General features: G+C 38.7%; 1 protein-coding gene across 1 annotated transcript in view; it reads right to left on the reverse strand.

Annotated features, from left to right (window-relative positions):
- Positions 1–232: 232 nt before the first annotated feature.
- The window catches only part of GPC6 (glypican 6), a 539625-nt gene continuing 522925 nt past the window's right edge, over positions 233–16932 (reverse strand). The window contains exons 8-10 of the mRNA XM_027645576.1: positions 16120–16256; positions 6962–7137; positions 233–6521 (exon numbers count right to left, since the gene is read on the reverse strand). Coding sequence (XP_027501377.1) covers positions 6319–6521; positions 6962–7137; positions 16120–16256 — 516 coding nt within the window. The 3' untranslated portion in view covers positions 233–6318. The remainder of the gene's footprint in view (positions 6522–6961; positions 7138–16119; positions 16257–16932) is intronic.

Below are 16932 nucleotides of genomic sequence, written 5' to 3' on the forward strand. Positions count from 1 at the left end.
TGTACCTCACCTGATTTTACTGTTAATTCACCACAGTCATATATATCTACTGGGCCTCACTGTGAAGTCACTGCTTCCCTGACTCACTCCTCAATTATCTTTCTAACTCTCTTGGAAAAACAAGCTTCATCATCCACAGGGACAACTTGCATACCCGGGAGGGTCCTTTCTTTGGGTTGTCTGCATGGGAGCTGAGGAGAGTTGAAAGGAGCAGAGCTGTCTAAATGGCTGGCATCCCACTTTGGAGAAGGCAAATTTCTTTCCAACTCCACTTATGCTTGGAACTGTAAGCCATATAATCTGTACTTTTTCAGGGAAAAAAAATCATATTGATTTATATTTTAGTGGGAGTAGGTTTGTCTTCTGTGGAAATTTGGCTTTAAAATGTCTTCAGAAATGCTGATGGATGGATGGACCCCTACTATATCTAAAATAAATATTTGCCATTCTGTACCTCTTTTTCGCTAATGATAAATGGACACTCCCATTCCCTGTTTCCTCTCAAGAAAAAGATAACTCCTCTTAGTAATGCAGCTGTTCTGAATTTAATAAACAAACTACACACCAGATGCTGCCTACTGCTATAAGTATGAAGCCTCACAGATTTTTCTGGTGCCAGAAAAAAAGAGGAAAAGGAAGAAGGTTTTTTTTAGCACAGAGTGTTACAAAAGCCTTTCATGTGTGTTACACTGTTAATTATCAATGCTGCATAATTAAAAATAAAGGTGAAATGAGAGATGATTGAAATACTGACCCATTTTCTTTAAATGGTTTGATGTAATTGTGTAGACTTCAAGTTATAGACAACCATACACTACTTTCTTCAACTTCTGGACAGTCCAGAGACCTTGGCTGTGGGGAAGCCAGGCAGAAAGATTGCAACTCTTTCAGAGTAAACTTTGGAAACTTACAGGTGATGATGGTAATGTCACTTTTTTATGGACAATGTTGTTTTTTTATTGAGAGTCAGAAAGAACCCAAATATGAACAGCTTCCAGAAAAAAAGAGACTTTCTTTTTCCTCTCTGATTATAGTCAAAATCCTTGTTAATGACAAAGCTCTCATTGGCATTGTCATGGTGACAGGATTTCACACAGGTGAAATGCACATGTTTGTTATATGATCACATGATGCACAATCAGTTCAGTAGAAAAAGTAAGTAAGTACTGTAAACAAACATTTCCTGTTATGTTGGCAAATTACCCTCAAGTGATTGATTGGTTATTTTGGTCAGCAGATTTGAATATGATAAACAGTTGGAAAATGTTCTGACTAAACTAATCTGAGACCATCACTCCTGTCAGATGCTAGAATTTTACTTTAAAAATTAGTTTCAATTACATTGAAACTTCCAGAAATCAATTACATTGATTTCCATTACATTTCCTATACTGTTTAACAGATTAGATAATGCTTACTATCATAACATTTATCTTTCATGTACCCTGTTACCAAGGTACTCTGGTCTTTATCATTGTTTTATTAAAAAAATGATCATAATTACACATGTCAATATGATCCTCACAGTCCATTTGAGTAGCTGTAATGAAAACATTGCCATATTAAGTACATCACCTGTCCTAACTTTCTTGAAAGTAGGCATTACTGAGTCTATTGTGTTCTGACAACATAATCTCAGTCCTGATGCTAAGATTTAGCCTTTGACTGCTGAATTTCCCATTAAAATTATGGCTTTTGCAATTTTATGTAATATTCCACTGTTGTTAACTCTATTAATTCTCCTTTAGTAGCTTTGAACATTTGTGGGTTAATACAGTAAATATCATTTTGTGGTCTTTGAAATGAGGATTTCTTCTTAATATCCAAAATGAAATCTGTTGAAACATGCATATTCATTCTAAAATTTTCTGTGTTCAGTTTTAATGGGTTACCTTTGGAAGCAAATTAAAAACAAAAAACACAACTTGCATCAGTGCTGTAATTTATTTTTCACGTTGAAGTAATAAATGTCTCAGTGAATAAGTATAGTTACATTTGATAATGATTCAGAGTCAGTAAATTGAAGGCAACTGCTGCCTACTGAGACACTGCACGTGCAGTCCAGCTCCCAAGAACAGCTCCAGCTCACAGAATCACATAATCACAGAATCACAGAATGGGTGAGGTTGGAAGTGACCACAGTGGATCACCTGCTCCAACCTCCCTACTCAGTCAGGGTCATCCCAGGGCACACTGCACAGGATTGCATCCAGATGGTTCTTGAATATCTCCTGTGAGGGAGACTCCACAACCTCTCTGGGCAATCTGTCCCAGTGTGCTGCTACTCGCACAGTAAAGACATTTTGCATGGAAGCAGGTGAAACTGGTTCATACATCTGTGGGAATAATCCTTCATAAAGATCCCACAGAACTGGGATGATTTTTGTGTCTGACGTTCAGGTTTTGGGAGCTTTCCATGGACAGAGTTCTGTGATATCTCTTAGGGTATTGGGATAGATCAACCCTTACCAGAACACCGAGGCACAGGTTCCTGTCCTTTTGCTCTTTTGCTGGAAATCTCTACCCCCTTTTTTCAATTTTTTTTTCTGATTGTCTCTTTTGGAATGCCTAAGTTTGGCCAGAGTTCAGGAATTCTGCACTGTGGTTATAATACTATGTACTGAGTTATCAGTAGAAAAGTCTGCAATACAATAAACGTTAAAAATTTGGGGTTGGTGCCAAAGCAATTCAGTCAATATTGAAAAGAAAAACCTCACAGGGCTCTGCAGCACTGGTTATGTAAGTGATTGGATCTAATTTTTTATTAGTCTCCACTTTAAAAGAACACAAAATGTCAAGAATTTCTGGATTGTGCAGCATAGATGGTTTACACAACCAAAGGACTTTTCCTTAGGACTTAGCTTCACTTTCTTGAACAGGTAATTGTCTTCTTTATAATTTCTTACTTTGTTGGCTGCTAGCAGAAGAGAAATTTAAATTGTGGCACACCAAAAAATTACCTTATTAGAAGAGTTATTGGATGCAAAGGATATGCAAATAGAAACACTGGAAATTATGTAGAGTCTTATATTTATGAACACGAATGTTCTTTCTTTTCTTTCTTTCATTCCCAAATTAATTTCCTCCTGCAGATGTAATAGCTCTCTTAATCTCAGAAAAATGCAATGTAGGAACAGAGTATTTAACCTTTAGGGACTATTAAAGAAATGTATGCACAATACCTCACGAAAAGGCATCTCCATCTCCTGACAAGATATCACCATGCATAGTAGGAAAATAAGAGGAGAAATAATATTATGGAAGACATAAATTTCTGGCAGAACTCCCTTGATACAATTACATTTTGACAAAGATTAGGCTGGTTTGTTTTTTGAGCAGCAGTTTGTAAGATCCAGTCCAAGAAGAGGAGAGTCTCTGCTGCAAGCTCCCCGAGTGAGAACAGCCTTTAGCACACATCCTAGTTCTTAGGGATCTCTCTTCCTCCTTGTCCAAAAGTCCGTGGAGGTCTACAAACAGCTGAGAACACCCTGGACACTCACCTTGGTTGCACCAGCTGAAAATAGTCACCAGATCACTACGTGTGGGCTGAGGCTAACACAAAGACCTGATGAGTCCATCAGCTCCTTTACTAGCAGTGTGGAGCAGGTGCAACAGAGGATTTGCCTTAGAGGCCTTGGACTTTGTTGCCTGTTGATAAGCTTCCAGACCGAGAATAATAGTATCAGTTACCACTGAATAAACACACAGTGGGAGAAGTCAAAATCACACTCAGCTTTTCCTGAAACAAAGTTGCTAAAGAGAAGCGTAGAAAGGATGTGGAGATGGGTAGAAAGGATGTGGAGATGGGTAGAAAGAGATGGACCAGGGGAGATTTTTAAAGAGTTCTCTCTGTAAAATGATACATGTGCAAGTTTAGGAAAAAAATTAAAAGCAAAGACCCTTTGCTTGGTACTTGCTGTGCCAGGGCAAAAGAAAAAACCAATAAGAATTGGCTTAAACTTCCTAGAGACAGTAAATACTAAATGACAAGACTTGCTCCAGGGAGAACCCTTGGAGAAGTGGGACACATTGCTATGGCTGGTGTAAGACTCGTGTGATCTGAACGCTTAGACAGTGACTCATGCACACTAATCTGGGCCCAGAGGAACAGACCACCTGTCAGGGCCAGGTTGGATGGGGCCCTAAACAGCCTTATCTAGTGAATGGTATGCCTGCCCATGGCAGGGTGATTGGAACTAGATGATCTTTAAAGTCTCTTCCAACCCAAATGATTCTATGGTTCTATCATTCTATGATGCTATTGTTATACTCTGAAGCAAACAAACAAATAAACAGGAAAAATAAAAAGCATGGAATACAAGTGGCTCAAAACCTATGCTTTTTGTTATTAGACATACTATATAAATAGTTTGTAAATACTTTCTGGTAAAAGTGCTTAAGTATACTTTATCCTAACGTACTGTGTGTTTCTATTTTAATTTCATGCCTAAATCGATAGCTAATTATAATTTGACAAGAAAAAGTGATGGCAATGGATAAGATCTACCTGCTCTGCTGCTAAATTGTAACGTGGTTGGCTGGATTTACAGTGTTACTACAATTTGTCTATACCATTTCCAGAGTCAACATAAGAATCAGGAAATAAATTTCTGGCAAATCATTTCAACACCACACAACATTGCCCCAGAAGTCTTTTGTCTGCAGCTGATAGAAGAAGGAAGATTTTGATGTCTAATTGTTGACACTCATTTGGCCAGGATTGAAACAGCTTCCACCTTGGGTCTTATGACCAGATGCAAAAAACTCTATCCAGGACCATGGTCATTTAGGCAATGATTATTAAAGCAAGGTATGCTTGAAGAATCTGAGAGTACAATTGCCATCACAATTAACATCCCAGTCCTTCTCTAGGCCTATCATACAAACTCACATGCCCCCCACAAATACATACATATGAGAGAGGTTATCTCCCTCATCCTGCAAACTTGTTAAGAAATGGACAACTGGATACGTAAAAAATTCTCTTCTTTGATTTTCATGCTTACCAGTCATCAAAGGGCTACTTTCCAGAGCAGCACAAAAAAAAGAAGAGCTGGTTGACCAAAAGTTTTTTTCTTACAAAGAAGTGTCAACCCTGAGCTTGTAATTAAGAAGTTAAAATCTGTGATTTATATATATTTATATATATAAAAATAGATGATCATACTAAGACTAAAAAAGTGAAAGAAATCTCCATGTCAGTACTATATATTTGTTTGTTCTGAGATTTTGTAGACGAAATCCTTGTGACACTCAAATTAACTGATATGAAAGATGTAGTTAGGTGTGAAACACACTATTGATCCAGTTGCTGTTAGTCCATTAGAGAATTGCCATTTTGGTAGGATAATGAACATAGTAGCAGAAAGTTCTAATCAATGTCAGAACAGTAACAAAAGGAAAAAGATTCTATCACAAGAGATTATTTTCTATCTGAACCCTTGAGGGGTCAAGAGCGTTGTTTATATTACCGTCATGGCTGATGAGCTCACAGCAGTGAGCTAAGTGGAAAACTGTGCCAATTGCATAACATGGATAAATTCTAAAAGAAACTGTGCTACTACTCATATTTTTACTGGGCATTAAGATTTAAATACTAAACAACTGTAACATGATATTCTGAAGCTAGTGGAGCTACTACCATACTAAAAGGTAAACTTATTTTTCAGCTTCTCTGCCTTCATACCAATCTGATGTGGTTGGCAGATGGAGTGCAAGACATTCACTGTTGAGACATACTTTTGTGTTGGAAAAAAAAATCCAGCCTTCCTCCCTATAACAATGATCATTCTGATGACCTGAATCATCCTACAGAAGTTCCTAAGGAAACCTGGCTGTCAGCGAAGAACGGTTGCATTTTTTTGTTCCCTTCTTGTGTTTTTTTTTTTTGTTTCATTGATATTCTGTTGAAATGCAGCAGCCTTGAATCAGGCTTGATTCAGAAAGAAAACTGTTTTCTTAGTTTCTTCCCCCCCTCTTTTTTCTCTGATGGGGGAAAAACACACACTGTAAGATCCTTTTTCCCTTTTGCAGCATAAAAGGAAATGAAGCTCAGAAAGTCTCCTGTAATAAAGGTTTGAGAAAGAATTCTCTCAAGAGTGTATATCGTCTTCAGAGATATCTGAAAAAAGCAGGAAGCAGTTCAGTCTGGTACCTGGTACTCTTTGGGAAAACTAAAATGGGAAGCAGGTTGCAGTACTGTTCTCTTGTAGAAAACTGCAAGTGTTTGTGGCGTGGTCCATTGTCCAAGAGTATAAGAAAAGAAGAAAGTTGGCTGTTTCTGTAGCTAAAACACAGTTTCTCCCACAAGATCTAGGATTATCTCCACTGTCTCTGCAGTACGAGACTGATGAAGATGACAAGCAACGTCTGCAGTGACCAGCCAGGCTGTGTGGCTGAAGCCTCCACCTCCCTCCTGTCTGAGTCGACAGGTGGTGCTTCAGTGGTGATGAAATCAAACTCGGTGGGACAGATGTCATCTGTACAGCCACTTCCACTGCCTGAGCCGCTGGTTTCATCACCTGGCACAAAGGAGTGAGGGAAACAGCATGAGTGTTGTTGGTTATAGCTTTCACCCCTTTTCTCCATTTCCCTTCCATCTGGCACCCCAGTGGGATAAACACATTGGGAATGGGAAAGTGGTGGTGATGCTAAATTTCATTCAGCAAAGCATCCAAATGAAAGCCACTGTAACTTAATTAGATGATTAAGTGCTCTTCTGACAAAGAAGTGGACTGTTGGCATTATGGAAAGCTCTCAATGTCTTGATACACTAGATATGAAGATTAATAAAAGAAGTAAAAGAAAGAACTATATAACTGGAGTTTCATGTGACAGAAAAAGAATTCTTATGTTGTCAGCAGTGCAGAGCACAAATACTAAAGAAAGTCATTGCAATGGAACCAGTTAATAAATGTGTTCCAAAAAGACATTTATGTAATGACAGTTAATGGTTTCTTACTTGTATCCTGGAAGTTGACATCATTCCCATTATATGCGTTCTTCAGTTTGTTAGTCATGACACGTAAGGCCATGATTTGTTGTCGAATGAAGGTGTCTGGCCTTGTGATGTCCACATCTACTTCTGGATTGTTGATCTGGTTGGTCAACCCATCATTCATAATCTCAGGCAAGTATCTACATAGCAGGATGAATCATTAGTTTGAGGTGCAATAATTTCAGAAATAAAACACTGTGCAGCAAACGGTGTGCTAAGCAATTCAACATGCAGTTCTTGAACAGATCCAGTGGACCTATTTTAAAGATATAGTTTTTAATTTTACTGACTCTGAAGGATCTTTTTAGTAGCTTAGCTACTACAGGGAGCAGAAAGCATTTAGGTTTTTCAACCTCTTAACTTTACGTATACTCTCCAGCAAGTGCACTGGCTGTGTGAGCTATGGAAAAGGTTCAGAAGCCAGCAGTAAGTCACTGCATGTTCATATCCTCTACTGATGTGAATGGTTATACACTAAATTAAACATCTAACAGTGCATTCTTCTGTTTTTACCTCTTTCTGCTTAAAAAATATGAATTTGTTATATAAAGCTTTTTTTTTTTGTTCTGAGACAGTTTAGAAACCTATCTTGAGGCATTATGGCTTTCTTTAAAAAAACACTTAATAAATTTTCTTCTCCAGTTCTTTCTTGCATCCCTTTTTTAGGCCACTGTGAACAGCATCTCCAGCCTATATGACATCCAGCCCCATAAAAGGGGTTGTGATTTTACCAAACTCCAGTATTTTCTTTGATTTTGTCCTTATTCCTTAAAACCAGTCTATGCTTGCATCTTTCATGTACTTCGTGCATAACATTTAAGGTATGGCATTTTCTACCCATCCATCCAACTGAATTTTTTATTCAGGCTCTTAGCTTTTAATTTCTTGATTACTGCAGCATTCCTTTCTCTGACCTTGACAAATACAGTCTTAGTCTGCTCACAAACATCAAGTGTGCTTTTGCAGGTAACTCTCCCCTACGAAAAAGCAGCCTCCATCCTAGAGTAAAAATCTCCATTCCCCTTTGTTACAAAGATGCACACTTTATTCCCTGCTGCTCTTTGTCCTCAGGAAGCTCTCTTTATAGGCATCAGTAAAGCTACCTTTTTTTCTGCTTTGAATCTCTGTTAAAAATTATCTGTGCGTTTTACAGCTGCCAGGCTGATAAAAGGTTGACATTTTTTCTCTCTGCTGGTATTGTACCCTGAGAAAATAGTGTATCACTGCTTCTCTGTTCTCTCTTGCCTGTCTTTACCTACTATCTTTGTCTCACATTTAGACTGCAAGGGATTTAGGGCAGATCAACCCTTTGTATATGTTTTTTATAAGGATATGATCTATTTTGTAATTAGTGTGCATACCAGGCTATGCCGCTGATGTTTGTTAGACTCCTCATGTGGGTATGTGCTCAGACAGTAAATAATGATAGCACAGTCTAGCCTACTAATGACAAACGTTCACGATGCCTGGTACCAAATATAGTTTAAGAATATTTCATATCACTCTCACTTGAGCACACACAGTTCTCTATCTGTATTCAAATTTGGCATTGATGACAGCATTGTTCATACTGGTCTGGAAAAATAAATATATCTTAAAAATAATTGTGAAAGTAAGGGAGAAGAAAGGACTTTTTCTGTTGAAGTCATGGTTAAGGAAAAATAAGTTTTGTGTTGCTTCTGGAGGTTCACAAAATGCCAGCTGCTTTGCTGCACCAAGGAAGGGTTTAGTCTCATTGTAATAGGTTCTAGCTTTGCAAGATGAGACTCATTTGTTGCCAGTGGCCTTTGAAAGCTTACATGAGAATAATCCCAGGGGAGCGTGAACATATAAGAACCAAACACAATTGCCAAAAATATCCAGCCTCAAACTGCATGTCCTGTTTTTTCACTAGTACCATGATGTGAAATAACAATGCTGGGGGATCCCATCCGGACTCCTGTGGTAAGGTTTATTACAGTGAGAATACAGAGCCAGTACCCCAGCACAGAGGACTGCAGACCACGATGTTATGAATCACTAAAGACAGAATAGGAAATAATTCTTCAGAGATGCCTGGAAGCAGCAGGATGGAGACCTTGGCAGGTAGGTATGTCCTGGGCTGTAAAGGAACAGATCTCCATCTGTCACACGTCTCTACAAATGAAATGGCTACTGTAGATAAATTACTCATTCTAGAATTAAATCAGCGATTTCAAGGTGAAAGTTGATTAAAAAAAGCAAGGATGTAAGATTTGACCTTCTGGCTCAGAGAGGATTTCCATCTTGCCCGGTATCCTGTCCATGAAAATGGCTACAGCTGTTAGCAACCAGAAGTGATCTGAAATTGCTGAATATTCATGTGGATTGCTCTCCTTGTTTTTGAAAGGTTAGCTGCTCTTTATTGCATGCTATCCATGAGAAGCTATGGCTAGCTTTGCATGGCAGCTTACAGGCTTTCTCTGACCAATTTCTGTTTGATTTCATTTTGTCTTATCATCAATAATAGAAGATTCTAATTGCTTCTGAGAGCAATTAGAGAGTGCTCTGATGTGCGTGTTTCATCCAGGTTCATATTTTGCACTGTGGCTAGTGTGGATCTGATGTCCTTCTGAAGACCATCTAACTTTAAATGGGTCAGCCCGTTCAGTTGTAGGAAGAGATTTTGTCAAACTGTCACATATCCTGCTGTATCTGCCCAGGATGTGGTGATCTCCAAAGCATTCCTGGCACGGAAGGCTTAACCTCTCAGAAGAACAGTCCAGTGTACCTCACCTAGGTGTGTAAGGGAGTCATACTGGATGTAGGTCACAAGAAATCCATGGTCTTATGATAGCCTAATGGTTAGGAGGATACTTAAATTCCCTTGGCATTTAGGGCGTAGGAGCAAAATAATTAAAGAGGCTAAAAATTTATCTTTAGGTTTACACAGATAATAAAACCTGTATGTTCAAATGAAAGTGTCTGCATACAAGCAGAGTCTCACTCTTGCCAGATCTAGTCAACGCAAGATCTAGTCACAGCTAGTCAGGAGTTCATTCATCAGTGGAGCGGGGACAGCTGTTAGAATCCCATGTGCCTTTGACCAAATGACTAGTTCATTATATTTCATCTGCTGGGATTTACTTGAATAAACATAGACATCTGGTGCCATTTGAATACTCTTGGTTATTTTTCCTCTTCTCATCAATAGCTCTAAAAGGTGAGGCTTTCTGGATCATATCTGCAGGCTTGATGGGGAGGTCTTGGACATTTGGGGCATCTAAAATTATAGTGTGTGTCTTACTTTAGGGCAGCTGCATTGAGTCTTGAATGACACTTTAGCCACCAGGACTTAGGCTTGGTGTTGTGCTGCCACTCCAATAGGGTTTGAATATCCTGCAAGTCCAGGGTCTAATTTGTCAACTACATGCCGGTATCTTGACTATTTAGACCATCTAACATAGCAGGAGGTAAGTGTGTTCAGGTGGTGGAAAACTGTCTCTGACTACACTGACAGGATATTGGGGCTGTCTTCAGGCACCTTAACATTGGTGGTTTTAAAATCGCTCAAGCAGTTTTAACATAGCCTGTGGTCCAGATGGGAGGTAGTGTCCTGTGTCATACTCATCTCAGATGTGCCAGAGAGTCTACAATGATACTACTATCACATGGGTAATACACTCCTTATTGTCTTACCCACATTTAAGTACATGAATTCACATGTCTGAATGTGTAGCTGGATTCTGGCCTCATTACTGAACAAGTTCACCTGCTTCCTCAGGGGAGAAAAAACAGTCAGAAAAGCCTATATTGAATGTAAATATCTTTGAATTGTTTTCTTTTCTTTAAAGGACTGATGCAGACACGAGAACATGCAGCCCAAGGTGTTTCCTGAGCAACAGCCTCGGAGAGGCAGCCCAGCATGTGTTCTGACAAAAGCATTTTGATGTGTGTGGGGTAGGGTTAAGTCACACCGAATAGGAAGCCATGTCTTGGGACCACTTTTTGACAGAAGATTTGTTGCTGGCTGGGCAAAGTTGTTGAACACAGCTGCTTTTGCTGCAGTTCTGTAAGTGGAGACACCCTTGTGAATTTTGAGCTTTGCCGCTGCTTCTGCTCTAGTTAATGATCTCTTTGTAGGCTTGGCCATTACAAGAACTGTATGCCCATTATAAATGAAAAGAAGCGTCAACCTGAATCAGTGTCTGTTCTCTGCAGCCTCTGAGCAAAAAAAAAAAATCAAGCTTTCTTAACCCTCTGAGTATAGAGAAGCTGAATAATACTGTTTGTTTTCTGCTGTTTACTCCTTGTTCAGCTCTGTCAGGATTTTAGCGTAATTTACATTGTTTCTAAAATATTAATGCTTGCCATTCCTCTTAGCTTTTCTACAGTTCTTGAGTTCTCGCTTATCTCAGCAGACACAGCAAAAGTGTCTTTTGGCACATCATAATCAAGAACCACAAAGTCTATTTAAAACCACTTCCCCCCCCCCAATAACCAGTTAATACTCCAGGGTTTCTACTTCCTTTTCAAGTCTAGAAATGACTGATGAATCTTTCAGGTCATTTATTGAAAGGCTGGACACTACCCCCCCCCACTGTCCTGCTCCTGCAAAAAAAAAAAAAAAAAAAAAAAAAAAGAGGAATCTTCTGATTTTTAAAACACATCTGACTTAAAGGGCAACATTCTCCATATTTTGCTGCCACAGCAGCTGCTTAGAGTACAACTGGAGCATGTCACCTAGGCAGTACTGGAGATTTTCTAGGTGCACAGAATTGTAGGCAATAGAGTACAAAATACAGCACAGGCTTACTGAGGCTGGGCTGGGAGTACGCAGTCACATCTGGTCCAGAAAGATAAGTACAGTGGAAAATTGGCTTGTTTGGCTAACTCGATCACCTCATCTGATTCTGTTTGCTCAGGAGGTAATCCCCACAGGATATTTTCAGGTTTGTTTTTTTTTTTTTGATCCATCTTGGAGAAAAGCTTGAGGAGACATAAGGAGAGGGAGAAAATAGCTCCTCTGCCAACTTGCTGAAAGGAAGATGCAAAAATAGACTAGAGCCATCAATTAAGAACAGGCAGTTTTCATACTTACTGAGAAGTGGTTTATTCACGCTTTCACTAGTGGTGATAAACAATTACCTGTGCCTACCTCCAAGTAAAGGACATTCAGCTCATTCTCACTGGAAGTCTTGCTGGTCAGCAGTGAGTAACTTTAGGAGGGAAAGCACTGATCTGGAGAGCCTTTCTTCCCACCTGAATTTCACCAGGAATTAAAGGGTCTCTGCTAGGGAAGTAGACATTCTCATATGTGTCGCAGGAGAAGAAGAGAATTTCAGACAGTTGAGAATCTATACTGTGTTCATTTTGGTGACATACCTTGTAGTTTTGAACTAGATGTTGAAAATTATAATGTTCATTTTTCCTTTTATTCCTTAACTTTCTCTATTTTTTTCCTGTTTATTTTTTTTTCTATCTCATATAATTCTATTTCTCCTTCATTGCACTTGGAGGAATGAAGGGTTCCTTGTGGAAAGGAATGCAGGTCTCATCTCTTTCATGGATTACAGCCTCTCAGAGCTGAGACATATTAATAAGTCTATAGTCCTGATGAGCATGAGGACCAGTATTACAGTGCATGACACAATCTCTTGAATGTTTTGGTTGAAATGACCTGGCTGTGTTGGTTGGAGTAATTCAAGGTTCTTCTCCTGAAGACCAGAGTGGTTTCAGATTTGCTTACTGTTCTGACTTCAGTAAAAGTCACCTGTTCAAGGACTAATACCTTGGACTTGGTGTAAGTCCCAAAGACTGAATTCCATAATTCTTGGGAAAATTTCTTAATTTCTGGAGAAAATGTATTAGTGAAGAGGTTATCAGTGGTTGTTAAGAATTTAACTGTATGTAGGGATATAGGTAAATTTTTAAAGTTTGATCTTCCTGTTGCTTTTTAGATCCCATATAGTTTTCAAAAATCTCTCTGTACATCTGGCAGAAGACATTAATTCTTTGAACATAAAATTATGTTCAAGTTCTTTTGTGATACAAATATGATGGAGAAATTCTGCTGGACATCTCTCTAAGTGGCACTTTGTCTGAAGTAGCTATTATTATTTTTAATACGGATTTTACAAAAAAAGAGATCCATCCATTTAATAAATATTTTCCCATTTCCACAGCATTTCATTTCTACCTGATGTGACCTGATTAAAACTATTCTTTGTACAGGATCAGCAATGAGTCAAGTGCACCCTTCCAGAACGCCAAATGGATGACTCTGTTACTACATGGTTACTCACAAATTGGCAACCTCCATTTGGCGACCTGGTGTCACTGTAAATTAATCATGGCAGCAAAGTGATATTTAGGGAGTGTAATAACCACAAATGACCTTGGTGTAATGCCTCTCTCAGGAGAAAGCCAAGCTTTCATTTGCTGTGATCTCAGGTTTGTAACTCTTTTTCCCTGTAAAATCAGCATTAAAAAGTGATGTGTAAAATGAAACATAAGGCATAATGTCTGTCTGGCAATTCAAAGTTTCTAATTCTTTATTCCATAACAGAATCTGATAAAAATCCAGCAATAATTTCCTTTAGCAACAGTAACCAACACCATGTTTTCTCCTTATGTACAGTATTAATGTCTAGGAAAACAGGAGATTTTCCTAAATTTCCTTTTTTTTTTATCATAGGTTGTTGTCATATTCTCTGGAATTTAATATGCAGCTCTTCATATAGCACAGAGATACTTATGACAGCTGACACAGTGAACAAAGTTATATATATATGAATATTGGTCAGATTTTGCCATGCTCTTTCTTGTGAAATAATATTTGATAGCAGATACTAATCAGTCTGAACAAGGAAACATTTATGTTTTAGAGTTTTTTTAATGCTGCAGTAAATGTCCTTGCTCACCACCCAAGAGGTGATTTTGTATCTAAAGCTATTTTCAATATTATTTTCAATATTGTTTTCAATATTATTTCATATACAGGCCATGGCATTCTGTGGCATTTCTCTGATTCATTACTATTGCCTTCACCTGAAGCATTTATTGAATTCTGTTACTAAGCCTGTGACTATACATTTCCTTTGTGAATGGATATTAAACAGAAACTGGGCAGAGGAGCAGTGGCTGGATGTGCTGAAATCATATTTTCGGGTGATGTTTCGAAGCTGTGATTCTACATCCAATGAAATGTCTGAGTTCACTTATCAAGGCACATTATTGACAAAGGATTGCTCTTCTCAATGGCTCCAGAACATTAATCTCAGCAGCAACCATGAAAATAACTAGGCTTCTCATAAGATAAATACTGCAAAAGAAGGCTGAAAACCTGCATGCATAAAATGCACCTCCATAACTCCCAACAAATGTGGAAGCTGTGCCAGAGACTTCAGTGCAGAAGCAGAAGAGAGCTGAAAAGTTTTGGCCAGATGTGGTACAAACACTAGTGCTGGTCATGGAAAACAGCAGGGATAGAGAGATATTAGCGGGTTTGACTGCTCTTTTGAAGAAAGAGTGGCATATATCTTTTATTGATACATGCATCCTGATGTGACTCAAGGCATCCAGCTCGGATGCCTGGAAATGCTGCTTAACTACTGCAGTGCACAAACCTGGGCTCATGGCTTTCAAAGCTCACTAACAAGAAGAGATAACATAAAGAAAGACAAAATCCACATTTTTATTTGTCTCTTCACACTGTTCCTTTGTGATGAGTCCTGTAATAGCCAGACACTCCTCCTAGTTGTGTTTCTCCGAATCCCCAGGGGCTCTCCCTAGATCTGGGACTTAGGAACTAAGTAATGACTTGTGCTTTTGGACAGATTTGTTCACATGCATCCCAAGGTGGATTCAAGAGGCTAGCAGCATCCCAAACAGCCCTCTTCTCTTGTCTGTAAAATGAATTTTTGAAAATGTTACATAGTAAGACTAGGAAAGAATGGTATGCATTCAGTGTGAAACCTCCCCCTGTAAACTGTGCTCCTTATCAAAATGATTAGATGGTGAGATGATGGGGTGGGTGCAATCTATCTAGGTATCTGACCACCCATCCATCCATCCATCCATGTAAAATGACATTGAGCAGGTTTATAAGTTTTTTTCCTATGTTGTTTTATTTTCACTGAGTTTTTATATTTTATGTGTTTGTCCCATTTTTTCCCTTGTGTTTTTTTTTTTTTTTTTTTTTTGGTTTTTTTTTTTTTAATTGGTTGTCTGGTTGTTTTTTCTTATTATCTCATTTTTATATTATTTCTTCTTATGTATTGTCAGGAAAAGGAAAATAAGATTCCAGTCCCTGAGTGCCAAAAGGTATCACTGCTCTCCAGATTCAGCTGTCACCAGACACTCAAACCTCCCCACTCCTTGCATCTACCCAAAGTCACAGGCTACTGCTGCAGACCTGAAAGCAGACTGTCCCCAGTGTGGTGCTTGAGCCAATTTCTTTCTCTCTCAGCAAGGATAATCAGATCCCCTCCACTGTTAGGTGATGAATCTACACTGGGACCTTTGGAGACACCTGCTCATCTGCTAGCTCCAGGTCTGCTGCAACCAGGGCCAAGCAAACTTCAAAATTATAACTCACAGAAAACTCCTCACAAACAAGGCAGATGACCACAGTTATCTCTGATGAAGTAATATAAGGTCAAATCTTCAACACAAGCTAAGTAGGAGTGCTACATTTATTCTCTGGTGGTTGTTTTTCAGACTTTTTTTCCTCCAGTAAATATCCCTAAGCTTTGCCAGCCAATAGGAAATGGAGCCAAAATTCCAATTTCTATTTCATCCCAATATGACATCCCGAGAGTGCAATTGCTTCACAAGCTGTCAGTCCCAACACAGGGATGCTAAATGGACCTAAAGAGCTCTTTGAAATCTCAGTATAAATTATCCTTCTGGAGCTGAACCAACACACATTTTCTGTGTTCACATGCTGACAAACTGTGCACATTTACCCTGACTCACATTCCGGCTTTAATGTCACTTTGACAATAAGTAATCTTGGCTACAAACTGTGTATGGACAATTACTTGTTCTCCCCATTTCTGTTTAATTCTCATAAACAGTTTTCTGAAATACCCCCAGCTTCATGATTGCTTCAGGCCAGATGGGGATTTGGACCAAGTGTGGTGGAGAGGGGTCCACCTCACCTTGCCTTGGTGTGGCCATTCCAGCAGTCCTCCTCGACTGACGGACCGGCTGTCACTCGCTCATCCTTGCAGATTGTGTAGGGTAATGTTGACCAGAACTTTTTAGAGAGTTTTAGCTTTTCTTTAATATCTGTTACCTGATTAAAACACAACGAGAGGGAAAACAGATTAAAAACATCAACCGCCTTAACTATAATGTTAAATAATACATTGTTTAGGTTTGTAATGGTGATGATGGTGAAGGTTAAAAGGGCTAAAGGTGCTAAAACTTAATGGCCTGTATTTAAAAGCAAGACACTCAGCATTTGAGTTAAGAACGTACAAACAATCAAAGTCACCTTTTTCCACAGGCAAGACATTAATAAAAACATGTTGCATCTTGCTCTTCCTAGTCTCCATTTGTCTAAGGTTTTCTAAATATACATCTTTTTAAGAATTAATATGCCTTGCAGTTTGCTGAATGTGAATTCAGTTAAACAGTGTACATCAGACAAAATGTCTCACCCACCAACTTGGTCACATCTTAGAAAAATATTATATAGAGAGCTCCATGCATGGGTTCTAAAAAAAATGGTGCAGTGCTGAGCTGATGTTGAACTGATTTAAAATACGCAGTCTGAATACATTGCAGTACATTTAGATCTCAGCAACAGTGAGAAGCCTGTGTATATACATTCATGCAGAGAGTATATCCTTCTTTGCTGTTAGGTGTAGATAAATATCTGTTGCTGGATACAGAATCCGCATGCAAGGAATGTTACGACAATATCTAAGAAGTTTCTTTACCTTATAAATTCCTTGAACAATAAGTTA

Source organism: Corapipo altera, unplaced genomic scaffold (genome assembly GCF_003945725.1).
Source record: "Corapipo altera isolate COAL_440 unplaced genomic scaffold, ASM394572v1 0, whole genome shotgun sequence".
NCBI classification, from domain to species: Eukaryota; Metazoa; Chordata; class Aves; order Passeriformes; family Pipridae; genus Corapipo; species Corapipo altera.